Below are 18136 nucleotides of genomic sequence, written 5' to 3' on the forward strand. Positions count from 1 at the left end.
TTTTGCACCTCTAATTTTTTAAACAAAGGAAGTGGATTTGAGCAACACAGAACAGAGAGCCTCAACACTGCAGAGCTGAGGAAGATGTCCAAGTAGATTTGGGCAAGTATGGGCAGAGAGTCCGAGAAGGAGGACTGCCATATTTCCCTTAGAGACTGGGAGAAAGTACACCTTTTACAATCCATCTCAGAGGAGCAAGAAGATCAGGAGGAGATAGAAGAAAAAATTGAAATTGACAATGAGGAGGCTCCAGTGCCAGAGGAGTGTGTATCCCCAAGAGCAGGCTTACTTGCATTGTCCAGGGGAGGGAGCAGTGTTTCCTTCCATATTTTGTCCATATCAGAGCTGGAAGACCAACAGGCAGCGAGAGACTTGAGGTTCAGATTGGCCTTGGAGGAGAAAAAGCTGGTTGTTGAGGAGAGAAAGCTGACCCTGACCCTGGAAGAGAAGGAGGTCATCCTGGCCCATGAGACTAGCCAGCAAGAGTTTGACTTGAATGCCAAGATAGCCTCTGACTCCAATGAAGGCGGCAGCAACAGTGATGTGCCTAGGAGAGGTAAAGAGCCTATATACCTAAAGACCTGGTGCCTAGCTTTGTAGTGGAGATGGCATAGATAAGTAGTTTGCAGCATATGAGAGCATTTTACATATGCATAAAGTTCCAGAGGTCTAGTCTCTAGAAGCACATTGGCCTTAGAAGTAACTGTCCCAATAAAGAATGCTCCATGAAGTAAGTCCTTCTCAGTAACTTTGGATTGAGCCCTGAGAAGAATCGCCTGAGGTTCATGGATGGCCTGAGGCAGTCACACCAGTCATGAGTGGATTTTGTGGATTAATCAAGTAAGGCATGGGATGGTTGGGTGAAGGGCAGCAAAGTAAATGATTATAATGGGCTGTACAATCTGATTTTAGGAGAGCACATTTTGAGTAATTGCATTACAGAGTTGCACCAGCACCTGACAGACACCAGGCTCACTGCAACCCGAAAAGGAGAATCTTGGATCTACAGGAGAAGATATGTCTGCCTTGGAAGACCTTACGTCCTGATAGCAAGCTTCAGGAGAACTGTCCCAGGCAGAGTTCTGCAGGGCTGAGAGGAAGTGCTACAATCTCAAGGTTCTTCGGAAACAGGCAGAGGCCCAGAAAAATAACAAGACCCTTGATGATTACCACATTAACTAGGAGAATGACCTCCTGTATAGTAAGCCTTAGGACCCTGAGTCTGGCTCATCAAGAGTGTTGGTGGCTATCAAGTGCTCCAGGTCCTTTCTACTGGAGTTGGCTCATGACATTCCCTTAGCAGGACATCTGGGACAGGCCAAAACTTCTGACCACCTGGTTTGACTACTTTTAATGGACCAAGATGAAGATCAATTCATATGCATACTTCGAGTCCTGCGTGACTTTTCAGGCTAGTGGCAAGTCAGATGGGAAGTCTAAGGCTCCCCTCAAACCATTTACTGTGATGGAAACTCATATTAGAGGTTGGGCGTAGACATTCTATGGCCTCTGACAACATTAAGCATTAGAGAACAGGTTTATCCTGGTTTTGGTCAACCATGTCACCTGGTACCCTGAAACCATACCCCTGAGATCTGTGACTGTGCCTGTGGTGGCCAGGGCACTGATAGGAACCTTCATTCATGTGGGGTTTCCCAAGAAGGTAGTGTCTAAAAGATGCACCATCTTTGTGTTAGCCTACATGAAGGATATGGGAGATCAGTGTGAGGTTACATACACTATTTCCACCTGGTACCACTCCTAGACCAATGACATTCTTTAAAGGATCAACAAGACCCTGAACGACATGATCATGGGGCTGTCAGAGTCCTTGAGGTATAATTGGGGTGTTCTGTTTCCGTGTCTGTTTTTTGCTTACAGGGTGATGCCAGAGAAAGGAGTGGGCTCCAGCTCCTTTGAATTACGCTATGCTTACCCTATAGAGGAGTTGTGGGAGAAAGCTCCAAAGAAACTCCCACAAGATGTTATTAGCCCTCTGAGCCAACATGGGGTGCTACATGAAAGATGCCACTGAGAAGTTAGAGGCAAGTCAGAAAATGGTAAAGCAATGGAAGTACCACAGCGCTATACCCAGAACAACCCAGTCCAGAAAGGGTGAGTAATGGAGACATGGATCACTTAACCCTTAAACATCAGTGGGCATTGCCCTATGAAATCACAGAGAAGAAGAGGGAGGTCACTTAGTGGACCAAAACCAAGAAACCTCTTAAGGGTCATGCATGTCAAAAAGCTAAAACCAAACTTCGAGAGGACCAAGCTTACCATCTCATGGTGACAGATGGTGGTAAGAAGAAGTAAAGTGAACCTCTCCCAGTCATCCTGGCAAACATGAAGCAAGATGGAGCAGTTGAGGGAGTAGTCCTCTCTTCAAATCTGACAGATGATCAACAAAGGGATTGCCACCAGTTGGTTGGGCTGTTTGCCTTACTGTTTTCAATTGTCCCAGTACTCACCAATTAGTGTACACATGACAATGATACAGGGGACATCATGCCTGCCAAAAATAAAATATACAGCCTGTCTGACAAAGTAGATAAATTAAGAGACAGCACCAAGAATGAAATGTCCAAGATATTGCAGCTGGGGTTGATTGATCCCTCCTGTAGTCCATAGTCTAGCCCAATGGTCTTTGTATCAAAGGCTCCCCCCCCCCCCCACCAGACACAGCCTGAAACTGCAGTTATGTATAGACAGCAAGTGCCTCAGTTCATTCACCACAACTAATGCACACCCCGTACCCAGAGTTGATGAGCCCTTCGAGAGGCTAGGAGCTGCCAAGTTCCTCAATACCTTTGATTTGTTGTGTTGCATTTGAGTTGAAGAATGTCCCTGCCACCTTCCAAAGATTGGTCAGCAGGGTCCTGACTGGGTTGAAGAACTTCAGTGTTGCCTATCTGAATAGAAATGTTGCCTTCAACTTCAAAGGAAGACCACATGATCAACCTGTGGCAAGTGCTTTAGGCCCTGAAACAGGCAGAAATTACAAGCAAGGCTAGTACGTGCCAGATAGGTGAGACTTCTTTTTAACTTAAATGACAACTGCATCATAACTTGCTTACAATGAATAGGTCTGTTATTGCTTCGTATAGATATACACTTTGAGAATGAGTATTTTACCTTTGACCCTAAAGCCACGGTTGCGTCTACTTCAATGTAGTGGAAGCATTTGAAGTGTTGCTCCTATTTTCTTGTTGAAATAAATCTTTCACTCTTTTTTCAAGTGATTATACGTTGTAATATGTTGAATACATCAGTGAGTTTACTCTTCAACATACCATGGCAACTGCCCAGGAACTTAATTATTTTCAAAGAGGCCGCTCCTGTCACTGGCATGTATAAGTTGACACCTGCACCAGTCCCTTCTTTGTTCCCCAGCCAGTTAGGCTTCAATCCCATTGGGATGGAGCTGCCCCCCAGAACTGGTATGACATGAGCACAGAGGAAGGGTTACGCAATTCCCTGGCCCCACCTCTGGGGTGCGCACACAGGCTCTACCCAAGAGGAGAAGGGCTTCACCTTCTTGGAATTAGGCAGAGAGGAGCACTACGGGATTGTTAGCAGTAAGAAACACAAGGAATCCTGCAAAGGTGGGTAGGGTAACTCCTGGAAACCTTCACCCTATCGGTTAGGGAGACGTCAGGGATCATCCCACACCCCAGGCTTGTGGAAGGCATAAATGTGGTACCAACAGTATCCTTCTCAGAACACTGTATAATAATATGTAAACAAAAACAGTGGTTCACGTGGAACTCATTAAGTTAATTTCTCCTTTTGAAGCAAATTCATTTGATGCATACAATTAGTGTAGGAGACATCATTATTGCAATCTAGCCTAATAAGGATTTATAATCTGCACAAATAGTAAGCACAGACTAAAAAATAATTATGTAATCTAGTGCCACGTGTATGTACAATTTTTAAGTGACAAATGACAAGACACAAGTATAATGTGTCCAATTGAACAAAGCACATAAATGTGAATAAAGAGTGAGCCTGGACAGGAATAAAAACTTTACAACATGTGTCTTCCTGGTTGCATACACAACTATTGTCCCTTTTGAAGGCAGACAATTGTTGCCAAATATGTCTATGTGCAGTAGGGGAATGTTATGAATAATAACACATTGCCAGTATGTTGCCACTTGGTGTATTCTCTCCCTGCACGGGCAGATATTGCTTTCAGTCTGTGATGACAGTCAACTTTTCCTTTATAAAAAGAAACCTAGCACGAGCAATTTTGGGGTATCACTTCCAAGCACATGAGCCACACTAAGTAGTAGGCAGTAACTCTAGGTCCCACCTCTTTACTCTAATGTATGACAGGCCTGGCAAAATGGATGCCATGATAAGTTGTAGAGCCTCAGGCTGAAATTGGAGAATATGAATATGTTATTATCTAATCACTTTTAAGGACACCAGTAGAAGTGCAGGTCATCTTGCCTGTTTATCAAATGTGTTGTGTCAATTATAGAATATGGTCTAATTTGCCAGACCGAGAGCTTCAGAGAGAACATCAGACTACCTAAAGGACAAGGAGTAAAATGCTGCCTTATTATGTATGGTATGAAAGGACAATATTTGTAGTGTTCCTCTTACTTTCTTGCCTGGTTTTGCTAACTTTAGGACTCTGTGTATTATGACAGTATACAACACTTTGACACAGAGTCACAGAATATGTGTGTTTCTCTTAAAAATGTGTATTGAGTATTTGTTTTACCTAAATGGATTGTTTAACTTTCCAGAAAGGCCACAATGTGGGTCAGAAAAAGCACCTATGATGTGGAAGTTAAGTATCATATGCAAGCTACACCCACAAGTATGACAAAAAATGTAGTCTCCATAGAGCACCACTGTGCTCTGGCTGGAATGCAATTTAAAAGTATTTCAGTGTCACATGTCAAGAAAAAGTGCCTTTGCTAGGTGGAAAAAAACATCTTCTATAATACAACTAGGTCACTCCTTAAGGGTGCATGCCCAGTTTTATATAGCTTTGTTGACTTAGGAAGCACACAAAACTATATAAAAGTTGTCATGCTAGATATTGATATGAGTATGCCCTCATAGTGTAAAAGTACATTTATGTTTGAGAGGGGCACAGATATAGATGGAGAACTGAAGGACAGCTTTCACATCTTCCACTTAAAATTGGAGATCCAAAAAGTGATGCTCAGGATTGAAATCGTTCATTCCCAGCAGGAGGGAAATCAGTTCTAGCACTAGCAGATAAGAGGACATATCATCTCCATAGGGGAGTGGTTGGAAGGAGGAACAAGGCTCCTGCAGCAGAAAAATGACAAGGACATTCCTGGTTGAAAATAAGTGTTGAAAAATGGAGGTGGGAATTATACAAGAAAATTGCCCAGCTTAGTTGTAGGAAATTACTGGCTAGTGCACCAGGTACCATTAGCAGCTCACAACCACATTCTCAGAGAATTTCTGGGCTTGAGAAGAAAGTTTTAAAAGAAAGTAGAGTGCCTCAATAATGGAAGAAGGAAGACCCAAGAACTCCTAACTTCTTCTGTCACCCAGGCACTGGACCTGCAGTCAAAGCGTTAAGAGGTTGGCCTCATGCTATCTGATATAGGGACACCAAAAATAGAAGAGCTCCTGACTCAAAGAAGACTCAGCTGATCTTTGTGGACTGGACTTTGCAGAAGCCATTACATGAGAGAGAAACAGTCCCTAACTCCTGTTATGAGGACCTGGAGGTGCCACAAGAGACTAAGGGTGTTTTCCAGGACCAGATACTGATGCAGACTTTTTTTCTACCTCTGGTAGAACTGGGACAGGATGCTGAGGCTTTCCTGGGAAGGCCACACCTTCAACAGCAAGATATCCAGGTTTCTTTCACTCAGGCTAACAAAAGGTTGGAGTGGGACCTTTTTTAAAGTATCCAGCCTGCCTGGCTATGGCTTCCAGTCTTGTCCCACTGGGGGATTTTGAAAACCAAAAAGGAGACCGGGAGGATTATGTACGGTGTGAAAGGAATGTTCTAAATTGGTGTTCCTCACACCCTCAGTTTTCATGACGTTCATCCTACATTATTTAGAGCAGAACGACCATCACTCATTTTCCCTGATTGTATCCACCATGGCATAAATGGGTAGAGAAAATTATTATTGTCCCCCAAGCACACAGGGAAAGCTCACTGCAAGTCGAGGCCATTAGTTGTTTTTTTTTCAGAAAGAAACAAATTCCCACTTTGGGAGTTGAAAACAAAAATGTTTGCAGAGTCACAATGAGATTCCCATAAGGGAGACAGTGATCTCTAAATATAGTGGGCTGCCCTTTGCAAGAGTGGCATTAGCCCTGCCCTTCTGGTGGGACAGCAAGACACATGGCAACAGCAAAATTAGGCTCTAAATAAGAAGGCTAACCTTTGTACCAGGGTAAGGTGACAAATCTACCCCATAGATGAAGTTGCCTCGGTGGACTTGTGTTTTTGGTGTCAAAAGTAAAGGCTTCAGTGAGAGCTTGATGATGGCATATCCAATTTCAACCCTCACCAGTTCAGCTTCATGCTTTGCCCTGCTGGAGGACTAGGATCTCTAGAAAAACTTTTAGGAGGTAAAAACCATGACAAGCGTGACACAGTTGGCTTACCTCACTCTCACGCCATTGTGATTGACCTGAAATCACTCCTTGTTCTGGTCCACCGTGAATTGGATTTTTTTGTTGGTTCTTTGTGTTTTTATATGTTTTTGTCTTAAAATTGAAAACACGCATATTGCCAGTTCCTCTTTGATCAATTTCATGTTTTTTGCTTACTAAATTATTGATCAATTTCCTCAATTGGGTAGGGAATCTTATTGCGTAGTGTTCATGACTTCAAATTTGTCTGGAACTGTTTGAACGTAACACACAATTTGCTGGTGAGCTGTCTGCTGATTGTGCCATTTCTTCCAGGGAGTGAGTAGAGATTCTATTAGAACTGTATTGTAGACTAACCAGGTTGTGTTTATTAAGTTTGAAGGAATAACATCTTGCCAAATGAATAATGCAATATCTGGCAGTAATGTATGTTGTGAAGCTCTAACACAGGTTGGTTAAACCTATTCTATCCAGTTATTGCAAAGTTTGGTAAAAAATATATCTAATTGTAAAGATTCCATGTTCGTGTAAACACAGAAACATTCATATTTATTGTGCTATTTATTTTAACTTGTTTTCTGAAATTATGATTCAAGATACTGTAACGTATTCCTTTATAACTTTTTCTTTTTTAGGTGCAAACCACTACAATGTGCATCTCTGTTAGTCTGAGTGGCTTTGTTGTGCTGGGCAGTTTGTTTGCACCAAAAGTTCACATAATACTGTTTCAGCCACAGAAGAATGTCGTCACTCATAGACATCATCTGAATAGATTCAGCGTTAGCGGTACAGGAACCACTTATTCTCAGTGTAAGTAGAAACAAGTTTCAGGTTTTTGACAAGACTTCTATAAATATTCTTCACAGGCCACTGAACCAGTGGGTTAAATTAATAAGTCAATGTCAAGTTATTTCACTTAATGTCTACACTGGCAATAGTTGATTGTGCAAGTGCTTGGACATCTGCTTTTTATCTTAACTCTCATGTGAGTATACCCTTTCTTTTGTAAATGCATAACTTTGAGAAAATAACATAATTGTGCCTAATGCTTAAATGTTTTTGTTTCCTGCATTATACACAATAGGAGAGATTCACCAAAAAATAATTTATTTTGAGAAATACAATATGAGTCCTTTAATATGACCAAAATCATTTTTTTAGTACACATGGCTTACACCCAATTGGCATATTTAATTTACCGGTAAGTCTCTAGCTAAGTGGTACAACCTGTGCCCAGGGTCTGTACATTAAATTTTACAAGTGGGCCTGCAGCACCGATTGTGTCACCCGGTTAAGCGGCCCTTTAAACCTTTCGCCAGTCCCAAACTTCCTTTTTAATACATATTGGTCACCCCTAGGGGTACGTCCTGGACAGTCCGAAGGGCAAGATGCAGTGTATTTAAAAGGTTAGATATGTGCTTTACATTTTACATGTCCTGGTAGTGAAAAACTCTCACATTTGTTTTTCACCACTGCAAGACCTACTTCTTCCACAGGATACCATTGGAACTACCTGAATACATTTTATAAGTGTAATTTCCAAATGGGAATGTGACCCCTTAATGTTTGGTGTCTCTAGAATTGCAATTTAAAATTCTAATGTATGATGAAGTCGTACTTTAAAGCACAATTCTGAAAATGCCACTTTTAGAAAGTTGGCATTTTCTTGCCTTAGCCATTTGGTGCTTGCAGCCTGACTCCGGGTCTCATGACTGGTGTGGGTGACAGATGGGCTTTCTGTATTCTTCATAGACAGCTATATATAATGGGGAGCTTAGGTGTGACTGGATGGGCGGGAGGAGCTGTACCTAGCCACACTTACACTTGAATAGGCTGTGTCCTGTCACCATAGAGTTGCATACCCCCATAGTTAGTCTGGAGCAAGGGTCAGTAAGGCAGGGCACCAGTGCACTAAAAAGGCAGGCCTCTAGAAGCTTCTCCCTACTTGAAAGTGTCACGTTGTAGATGCTCCTCAGACTCGGTGCGATGCAAATAAGGGTCCGCCTCCTGACACCACCAAGTCACCTATATAAACCACGGTGCATTGGAGTAATCGGGTGAGGGAAGGAAGGGGAAGGAACAGCAGGGACGGGATCTCTGTAAAGAGAGGAATACACAGTGTTAATATCACATTGCCTGTCTACTCTCGCAATGTCTCGCTAAAGTACCAACGACCGTACCTGCCCTTAACTCATGAGGGCAGAACTAATCCAACACCTATCTGTGCTCCATCTGAATCATAGATGGACGCCCCAAGCCAACAATTAATACCGATGATCTCTAATGGGTTGCTCAACACCCACTTTTATACAAGATAGTCACGAAATAATGAGGAGACAGAAACGAAGAGAAAGGGAATAAAATTAACGATGATAAGAACCTATCTCGTAGTCCTTTCTATGACTCAGTTAATCCACTAAGCCCCATGTCATAGTCACGCAATTTGTAGGAATAACCCGGTGTTATTTCATTACGTATTGAAAAGAAAAATCGTCCCGGCAGTTCAATTCCCGCAAAAATAAACATTAACCCCCTGTCGTAGCCAAACATATAATGTTCTCTGGCCCCAAGGATAATCGTTCGTGCTTTATTGGTAACTCAAACAAAAGACCGCCGTGCTTCAGAAGTTACCAGTGTCCTTGTCGAACTGTAAAATGAAAGGCGAGGGATTCCGGCACCAAATCGTCTCACCGCTTACCACCTCTCCTTCGTGGCAGGTTCCCCTGGGAAAAAAACTCGACACTCGGGAAGGTCCCAGGCTCCACGGAAAACCGGAGGAGGAATTAAATCTCCTAAGCAAACAACTCAACCTCGGAAACGCCGTCAGCAAGAGCCCTCGTTGTCCATCCGACTGGTTTCTAGGAAACGAATAACACACATTACTTCCTGTATGTGCTTGCTTTTTAAGCGACCTCTTCCCCTCTAGGCGTCATGGGATATGTAGTCCAAAAGGACTATGTTATCCCGATCGGCAATGTAGGCGCCGTGGCTAACACCTGACAGTACGCCCACCTCCAAAGCGCCTCCTAGGACCAGGTTTAGAGGGATGACGGGCATGAAACAGCCGTACTGCCCTAGGGGCATGGACATTGCTTTCCGGCTCCCATGAATCGTCCTCAGCATTGTACCCCTTCCATGAAACCAAGTACCACAGCTTACCCCCCCGTCGTTTGGAATCCAACACTCTGCGCACCTCGTACTCCAGCTGTCCATCTCTGACCACCGGAGGCACCGCCTGCCGGGTCGCTGAAAGAGCCGGTTTCAAAAGGCTGCAATGAAATACCGGATGGATCCTTAAGGAAGCAGGTAAGTTGAGACGGTAAGCCACAGGGTTTATCTGGTGTAACACCTCATAGGGACCAATGTAATGAGGATGAAAGACGCTACGCATCTTGAAGCGTATATACTTGGTGGAAAGCCACACTCTATCGCCTGGCTGATATGCCGGCCCCTCACGCCGATGTTCATCACCCCACTTTTTATACTGTTCTTTGGCCTTCTCCAGATTGAGCCGTATCTTCTTTTGCACGGATTGGAGATTCTTAATCATGGCATGAACCGTAGGTTGATCCGTGACTTCCCTAGGTATGTTTATGGGCAACATTTCCGCGTGGAACCCCGTGTTAGCACGAAAAGGAGATTCTCGTATCGAGCTATGCCAAGCATTGTTGTATGATAGTTCTGCCAGCCATAGCAACGAAACCCAGGATTCGTGAGCGTCCTTTGCATAGCACCTCAGATATTTTTTCAGGGTTTGATTGAGGCGCTCCGTCTGGCCATCGGTTTGTGGGTGGAAACTGGTGGACAGTGCGGATTCAATGCGCAGCACCTTGCACCACATACGCCAAAACCTAGCAACAAACTGGGGGCCTCTGTCCGAAATAATGGTTCTCGGTAGACCATGTAACCGCACCACTTGAGACAAAATTAGATGGGCGGTTTGACTGGCTGTAGGCAGATTTCTACAAGGGAGAAAATGACCCATCTTGGTAAGGCTGTCGATTACCACCATGATAGCGTTGTACCCCTGATCCATTGGTAATCCTACCACAAAATCCACGCTAATGGTTTGCCATGGTTTATCCGGATTGGGCAAAGGTATCAGTCTGCCCTGGCTCTTCGCGTTTTCTCCCTTGGCCCGTGCACATATCTCACACCGAGCCACCCAGGCCGCAACGTCTTTAGCCCAACCTTCCCACCTGAAATGTCGTTGAACTATTTGCGCCGTTTTGGTGTAACCAGGATGACCAGCCGTTACCGCATCATGACACCAATTAAAGGCTTGCACTCGGAGTTCACGTGTTGGCAAATACAAACGATTACCTTGCAACGGTATTCCATGCTTAAGGGTACGGTCCTGACTTAACTCCGCCCATTTCTTCCACTGAGCAGCAGACTTATGCTTAGAAACCTTTTCTAAGAAATGGGAGATATGAAGGGCACAAAGCACTCTTTCAGGTTTGATGATTGCTTCCTCAGGTCTTGAAGCGATGGTTCTCACGTCCTCTTGTCGAGACAGTGAATCTGCCTTGCGATTGTCAACCCCAGGACGGAAGGTCACCACAAACTCGTATTCTGAAAAAAACAGCATCCACCTCATTTGCCGCTGGGTAAGTTGTCTTGCCTCCTTCATATACTGCAGATTTCGGTGATCAGTATATACCGTGACCGGGTGTTGAGCTCCCCATAGGTAGTGTTGCCATTCCTGGAATGCCTTTTTGATGGCTAACAATTCCTTTTCTGCCACCGTATAGTTAAGTTCCGCAGCCGATAGTTTCCTAGATAAAAACGCAACAGGATGAAGCTGTCCGGTGGTTTTGTTTCTTTGTGATAACACGGCCCCTATCGCTATATCCGAGGCATCCGCTTCGACGATAAAAGGGGCATCCGGCTGTGGATGTTGAAGTATAGGTGCGGAGCAGAAGGCCTGTTTAAAAAAGCAAAAGGCCTCCTCTGCTTCCTCTGACCAAACAAAAGACACCCCCTTTCTTAGTAACCTTGTTATAGGTGACACAATGTGAGAAAAATGAAAGATGAATCTTCTATAGTAATTGGAAAACCCAAGGAAGCATTGCACGTCTCTCACACTAGTGGGTACTGGCCACTCCTGAACAGCCTGTATTTTTCTTGTCGACATGCAAAACCCTTCAGGGCTTAAATCCACCCCCAAGAACTCAACCTTCCGGACATGGAACTCGCATTTGCTCAGTTTGCAAAAAGACTATGCTGTCGCAATGCTAGGAGTACTAAGGAAACATGGTCAAAGTGGCGCTCCAGGGATGTGGAATACACCAGAATGTCATCTATATAAACGATCACGAAACGGTCTACGTATTCCTTGAGAACATCGTTCAGAAAATACTGGAATGCCGCCGGGGCGTTACACAACCCGAACTGCATTACCAAGTACTCAAACAGACCATAACGGGTTTTGAACGCCGTTTTCCACTCGTCCCCTTCGCGGATTCTGACCAGATGGTAAGCTCCCTTCAGGTCCAACCTTGTATAGATTACCGCCTCTTTCACCTGTTCCAATAACACAGGAATGAGAGGAAGAGGGTATCTATTCCTCACTGTATTCTTGTTCAGCATTCGATAATCGATGCAGGTTCTCAACTCTTTATTAGCTTTAGCTATGAAAAAGAGTGGAGAGGCTGCCGGAGAACAAGATGGTCTAATGAACCCGATCTCCAGGAAGTGATCCAAGTATTTTCTCAAATGCTTGGTTTCTGGGTCTGATAGAGCAAATACCCTACAGGAAGGAAGGAGAGCTCCAGGAATCAGATCTATCTTACAATCATATACACGATGGGGTGGCAATGTCTCAGCCTGACCTTCGTCGAACACATCCTTGAACTCGGCATAAACAGAGGGCAATATCACTGTTTTCTCCATCACTGTGGCCAACTGTAACCCTTGAGCCAATGCTAACATGGGGGATTCGTCATACAAGAAGCAGATATTCTCACACCTCGAGGACTGAAAACTAACTGTCTTGGTTTGCCAATCTATAACAGGATTGTGTTTTCTTAACCAGGGCATTCCTAAAATAATTTCATACTGAGGAGCCTCTATTATATCCAGTCTAATTCTTTCTTTATGTTCCGGAGATACCCCATTGAAGATCAACCCAACGTCCTCAGTATGTTCTGTAAGGGGCCCAGATTTCAGCGGTGTACCATCAACCGCCAACACTATTTCGGGGTCCTTTCTCGGAATGCTAGGAAGTCCCAATCTCCTAACCACCCCTGCATCTATGAAATTTCCCGTGGCTCCGGAGTCTATCATCGCCCATACTGGAAACTTTTGTTCTTTGGACACCAGCTCCACTGCTAACAAAAGGTGGGACGCCTTTTCCTCCTGTGGAAAAAGGGCTAAGGAAGTTAACCGTAACACCGGTTGGGGTTCTATAACGGGCAATTCCTCTTTCTCCGATGTTTTTCCTGCCGTAACCGCTGCCTTTTGAGTGGGGGAGTAGGAGAATCTCTTACGTGGTTTCTGGGGACACTCTCTTACATAATGACCCTTCCTGCCGCAATACATGCACAACCCCTGTACCCTCCTACTCTCCTTCTCGGACTTCGACAAGGGTGCCCTAACGGCTCCCACGTCCATAGGCTCCCCACCTATATCATTGGGAGTAGAAACAGATCGCACTTCCCTTTCTGGAATGCCTGGTCCCCTATCCCCCGCTCTACGCTCTCCCCTTCTTTCTGCTAATCTGTGATTCAGTCTCAGGGTAAGATTCACAAGATCTGTACAAGTGGAAGGCTGCGGGTCTATTTGAGCGAGTATATCCTTCATGTCGTCTCGTAAACCTTGATAATAGAGAGACATTCTCTTCTCCTCTGGCCACCCTGATTCTGCCACCAATCTATTAAAGGTCGTGAGATAAGAGACCAGATCAGACCTCCCCTGTCTCAACTCCAGTAATTCCCTGTCAGCACTAAAAGTGGTTGTTCTATGATCAAACACCCTCTCGAAAGCCGTCCGAAAGGCATTCCAGTCCGATAACAAGGGGTCATCGTTCCTGACTAATGGTACGGCCCAATTGGCTGCGTCTCCCGAGAGATAAGAAATAGCGAACATTACCCTGGAAAGGTTAGAGGGAAAAGACGCGGGTCTACAAGAGAATTGTAGAGACAACTGAGTTAGAAAGGCCTGAACTTTCCTGGGGTCCCCTGAATACCGTTCCGGGCTGGCCAAAGGGATAGGAGGGGAGACATTCACGGTTACCTGTGGTGTGGATGCTGAAGCATCGAAGGGATTCCTAGTAAGCCTTTCTACCTTTTCCTTTAACGCTGCTGCCTCCACCCTAGAATTAGCCAACTCTTGTTGCACTACTACTAACGCCTGTAATACATCATCCATAGACGCCATCTTTGTATCACACCGAGCGGGAGGAGCGTTATTCGTGGGTGCGTTATTCTGTCACGTTGTAGATGCTCCTCAGACTCGGTGCGATGCAAATAAGGGTCCGCCTCCTGACACCACCAAGTCACCTATATAAACCACGGTGCATTGGAGTAATCGGGTGAGGGAAGGAAGGGGAAGGAACAGCAGGGACGGGATATCTGTAAAGAGAGGAATACACAGTGTTAATATCACATTGCCTGTCTACTCTCGCAATGTCTCGCTAAAGTACCAACGACCGTACCTGCCCTTAACTCATGAGGGCAGAACTAATCCAACACCTATCTGTGCTCCATCTGAATCATAGATGGACGCCCCAAGCCAACAATTAATACCGATGATCTCTAATGGGTTGCTCAACACCCACTTTTATACAAGATAGTCACGAAATAATGAGGAGACAGAAACGAAGAGAAAGGGAATAAAATTAACGATGATAAGAACCTATCTCGTAGTCCTTTCTATGACTCAGTTAATCCACTAAGCCCCATGTCATAGTCACGCAATTTGTAGGAATAACCCGGTGTTATTTCATTACGTATTGAAAAGAAAAATCGTCCCGGCAGTTCAATTCCCGCAAAAATAAACATTAACCCCCTGTCGTAGCCAAACATATAATGTTCTCTGGCCCCAAGGATAATCGTTCGTGCTTTATTGGTAACTCAAACAAAAGACCGCCGTGCTTCAGAAGTTACCAGTGTCCTTGTCGAACTGTAAAATGAAAGGCAAGGGATTCCGGCACCAAATCGTCTCACCGCTTACCACCTCTCCTTCGTGGCAGGTTCCCCTGGGAAAAAAACTCGACACTCGGGAAGGTCCCAGGCTCCACGGAAAACCGGAGGAGGAATTAAACCTCCTAAGCAAACAACTCAACCTCGGAAACGCCGTCAGCAAGAGCCCTCGTTGTCCATCCGACTGGTTTCTAGGAAACGAATAACGCACATTACTTCCTGTATGTGCTTGCTTTTTAAGCGACCTCTTCCCCTCTAGGCATCATGGGATATGTAGTCCAAAAGGACTATGTTATCCCGATCGGCAATGTAGGCGCCGTGGCTAACACCTGACAGAAAGGCACAACTGGGTGTGTATCTATGCTGGACTTCAGTCACAACCACTTTAGCACACTTATGGATCTGTGAACACTCTGCCAGTAAGAAGAACTGCTGCGCTGCTGAAAGGACTGCCACTTCTGCCTGAAGGATATGCTGCCCTGCTGTGCTGGCCTGCTGCCATCTTATGTGGGGGAGAAGGAGTGGACCTGCATCCCAGAACCCAGAGTGCCTCCAAGAGATAGTTGGTTAACCTTCTGATCTGAAGCTTTAGGGACACAACAGACTTACCACAACCTTGCACGTGCACTTGGACTTTGCCATCTGTGAGTCTACCCTGCCAAGTGGTGCCACCCAAGTCCTGTGCCCTTGGAAGTGGGTTTAAGGTGCTCTGCAAGCCTCTGTAGATCCAGCACAACAGCCGCATCTCCTCTGCAGCGTGACGCCAACCCAAGCAGGACTAATGCATCTCTGCTGCTGTCTGGATTTGATCCTTTGCAAAGACCTGCATCACCACCACAGTCCATCGGAACCACCACTGCATGACACATCCTTGACCCAGGCTCCTGTCAACAGCAGCCTCGAGGGTGACGCTGGATTCTGATGCATCACCCTGACTGTAAGCTGCATCTTCAATGCTGAACTTCACATTGCAAGCCCTATTGATGGAATCCCTGATGACGACACAGGCCCTCGCATTCAAGCCTCACTGCATATCAAAACTGATACATTACTTCGGTTGCATGATGCATCTTTGATGTAGATACTCATAGCCCTCCGCAAACCGGGATTTTTCAGCAGGCCGAACTGCGTCCTTCTAGCCAGCCCATGCTTCATTGCAGTCAGCCTAGACTTGTGACTTTTTACCGGTCTAGCGCAACCAGATATCCACAATTGGTGCTTTGTGCTTTTTGGCAATATGTTCACCAAAATTCCCAACTAAGGTTCTACTGACTGGATGTTTGTTGTTTTGGTCTTGTTTTATTTAAGAATATTACTCTATTTTTCTAAACTGCTGTGGGATCCTTTTGTGGTGTGTTTTCACTGTGTTACTGTTTGAAGTGTTTCACACATACATTTTGCATTGCCTCTAAGTTAAGCATGACTGCTTTGTGCCAAGCTACCAGAGGGTTGAGCACAGGTTAATTTAAGGTTGGCTTGTGCCTCGCCCTGACAAGGATTGTGATTGCTCCTTGACCAGAGCTCACACCTGAGTCTACCAACAATTTAATTTCCTACAGCATATAAGAACACAAAGCACCACTTGCAGTTATCTGGTCATGCTAAACTAGGGAAAATTCACATGTTCAAGCCAATCATAAAGGAGCGCGGGCCTGATACAGGTACCAGGTTAGTCCCACTGAAAAGTTACCTTCTCATAGTCCGGTGCAAAGAGTTCTGTTCATGGTGGACAAAAAGGTGAGTAGCAGGGAGAGCGTTACGGATGTGCATTGCTGTTGCACGAAGATCCTGTTGGGTGATGCAGGCTGTCACCGTGGGTTATAATTGCAGTACCATTACCCATCATCCCTGATGGCTGTTGTAGCTCAAAGAGTCAGGTTCACCTGAGCTTCACCTTGGTGGTCTTCACAGGCGGCAGAGTCTTGGTGAGAATGGGCTGGTTCATGGTCACAAAGAGTCCAAAACTTCAGAATTGCTCCTTTTCTTGAAGGGGAGTGAACTATAATGCCAGCCAAGAGTCTAGAGCCTTGAAAGGCACATCCTGATGATCAGGGACTCATTATAGAGGAGACCAGAAGGGCACAGGCAGGTCCAGATGCAGCAGGCCAGCTGGACAGTTGCAGAGAGGCCTTTAGAGCTTGTTGTGTCCCTGTAGCTCAGAGCAGGAAGTCAGCCAATTGACCCTTGGAGTCACTCAAGTTATCCTGGGATAAAGGGAGGAGGACAAGTCTTTCTTCTCAGACAGCAAGGCAGGCCTCAAGCAGTGGAGTAGTCCTCTGGTAGCAGTGGGACAGTCCTCTGGGGAACAAGGCAGGCCTCAAGCAGCAGGGCAGATTTCTGTGAAACAAGACAATCCTTCTACTTTAGTAAACACAGGTCCAAAAGTGTACCGGCGAATGGTTGAGGAGGCCCAATATTGAAATCTGGTGCCATTTTTTGAAGTGGGGGACTAGCCATACCACCCCCACATTTGGTTCAGGAAAACTCTTCTCCTGTCAAAGTTTCAAGGAGTCTTTGGTGACAAAATGCTGGTGTTAGGTTCCTTTGTGTGTTCTGGGAGCAAGCCCTTTGAAGTGTAAGTGGGGAAGGAAACAGCTCAACCCCACCAATCCTGGCAGGATGGCCCATTCTACCTACAGCTAGCCCCCTTTGTCTCAATGCCTGGCAGGAATACAGAGCCCCAACCGCAGAGCCATTCACAGCCATAACTCAGCATACTGGCAGCCGTCACTAAATGGTTAGGGCAAGAAAATACCAACATCCTAAAAGTAGCATTTACAGAATTGTGACCTAAAACCAGGCTTTATCATTAAAGAGGATTTTAAATTACAATTCATTTGAGTCTAAACATGACATTCCTATCTGCTCCCATAATTTAGCACTAATTTACTATCCAAAGAGAGAGAGATAGATCTTACAGCAGTGAAAAACAAATTTAGGAATGTTTCACTCCAATGACATTCAAAATGTAAAAACACATGGCCTACTTTTTAATACAATGCACCGTACCATATGGGGCTGTAGGGCCTACCTTAGGTGTCTAATATATATTAAAAAGAAAGGCTTAGGCCTGGCAAAGGATTTTTTTGCCAAGCGGAAAATTTGTTTTAAAACTTCACTACAGGCTAGAGTGGCAGGCCTGAGACATGTTTTAAAAGGGTACTTGTGTGGGTGGCATAGTGAGTGCTGTAGGCAGTCTAGTAGTATTTAATTTACAAGCCCTGTAGTGACTGGAATAGCTGTGCACATAGGTCCACTGTGGTCCAGCCCCCACTGTGTGAGCTATGGCCCATAAAACATAGTAAAGTCAGCAAATCCCTAATTATAATATTTAAACTTTTAACAAGGCCATAATGTGCAGAAAAACACACCAATAGCGT

The 18136-nt window shown here is 44.9% G+C and overlaps 1 protein-coding gene across 2 annotated transcripts in view; it reads left to right on the top strand.

Moving 5' to 3' along the window:
• GRM3 (glutamate metabotropic receptor 3) overlaps positions 1-18136 on the top strand; it is a 1234490-nt gene that overhangs the window by 1175909 nt on the left and 40445 nt on the right. For both annotated transcript variants that reach the window (XM_069228714.1, XM_069228715.1), the window contains exon 6: positions 7248-7422. In XM_069228714.1, coding sequence (XP_069084815.1) covers positions 7248-7422 — 175 coding nt within the window. The remainder of the gene's footprint in view (positions 1-7247; positions 7423-18136) is intronic.

Source organism: Pleurodeles waltl, chromosome 4_1 (genome assembly GCF_031143425.1).
Source record: "Pleurodeles waltl isolate 20211129_DDA chromosome 4_1, aPleWal1.hap1.20221129, whole genome shotgun sequence".
Classification (NCBI taxonomy): domain Eukaryota; kingdom Metazoa; phylum Chordata; class Amphibia; order Caudata; family Salamandridae; genus Pleurodeles; species Pleurodeles waltl.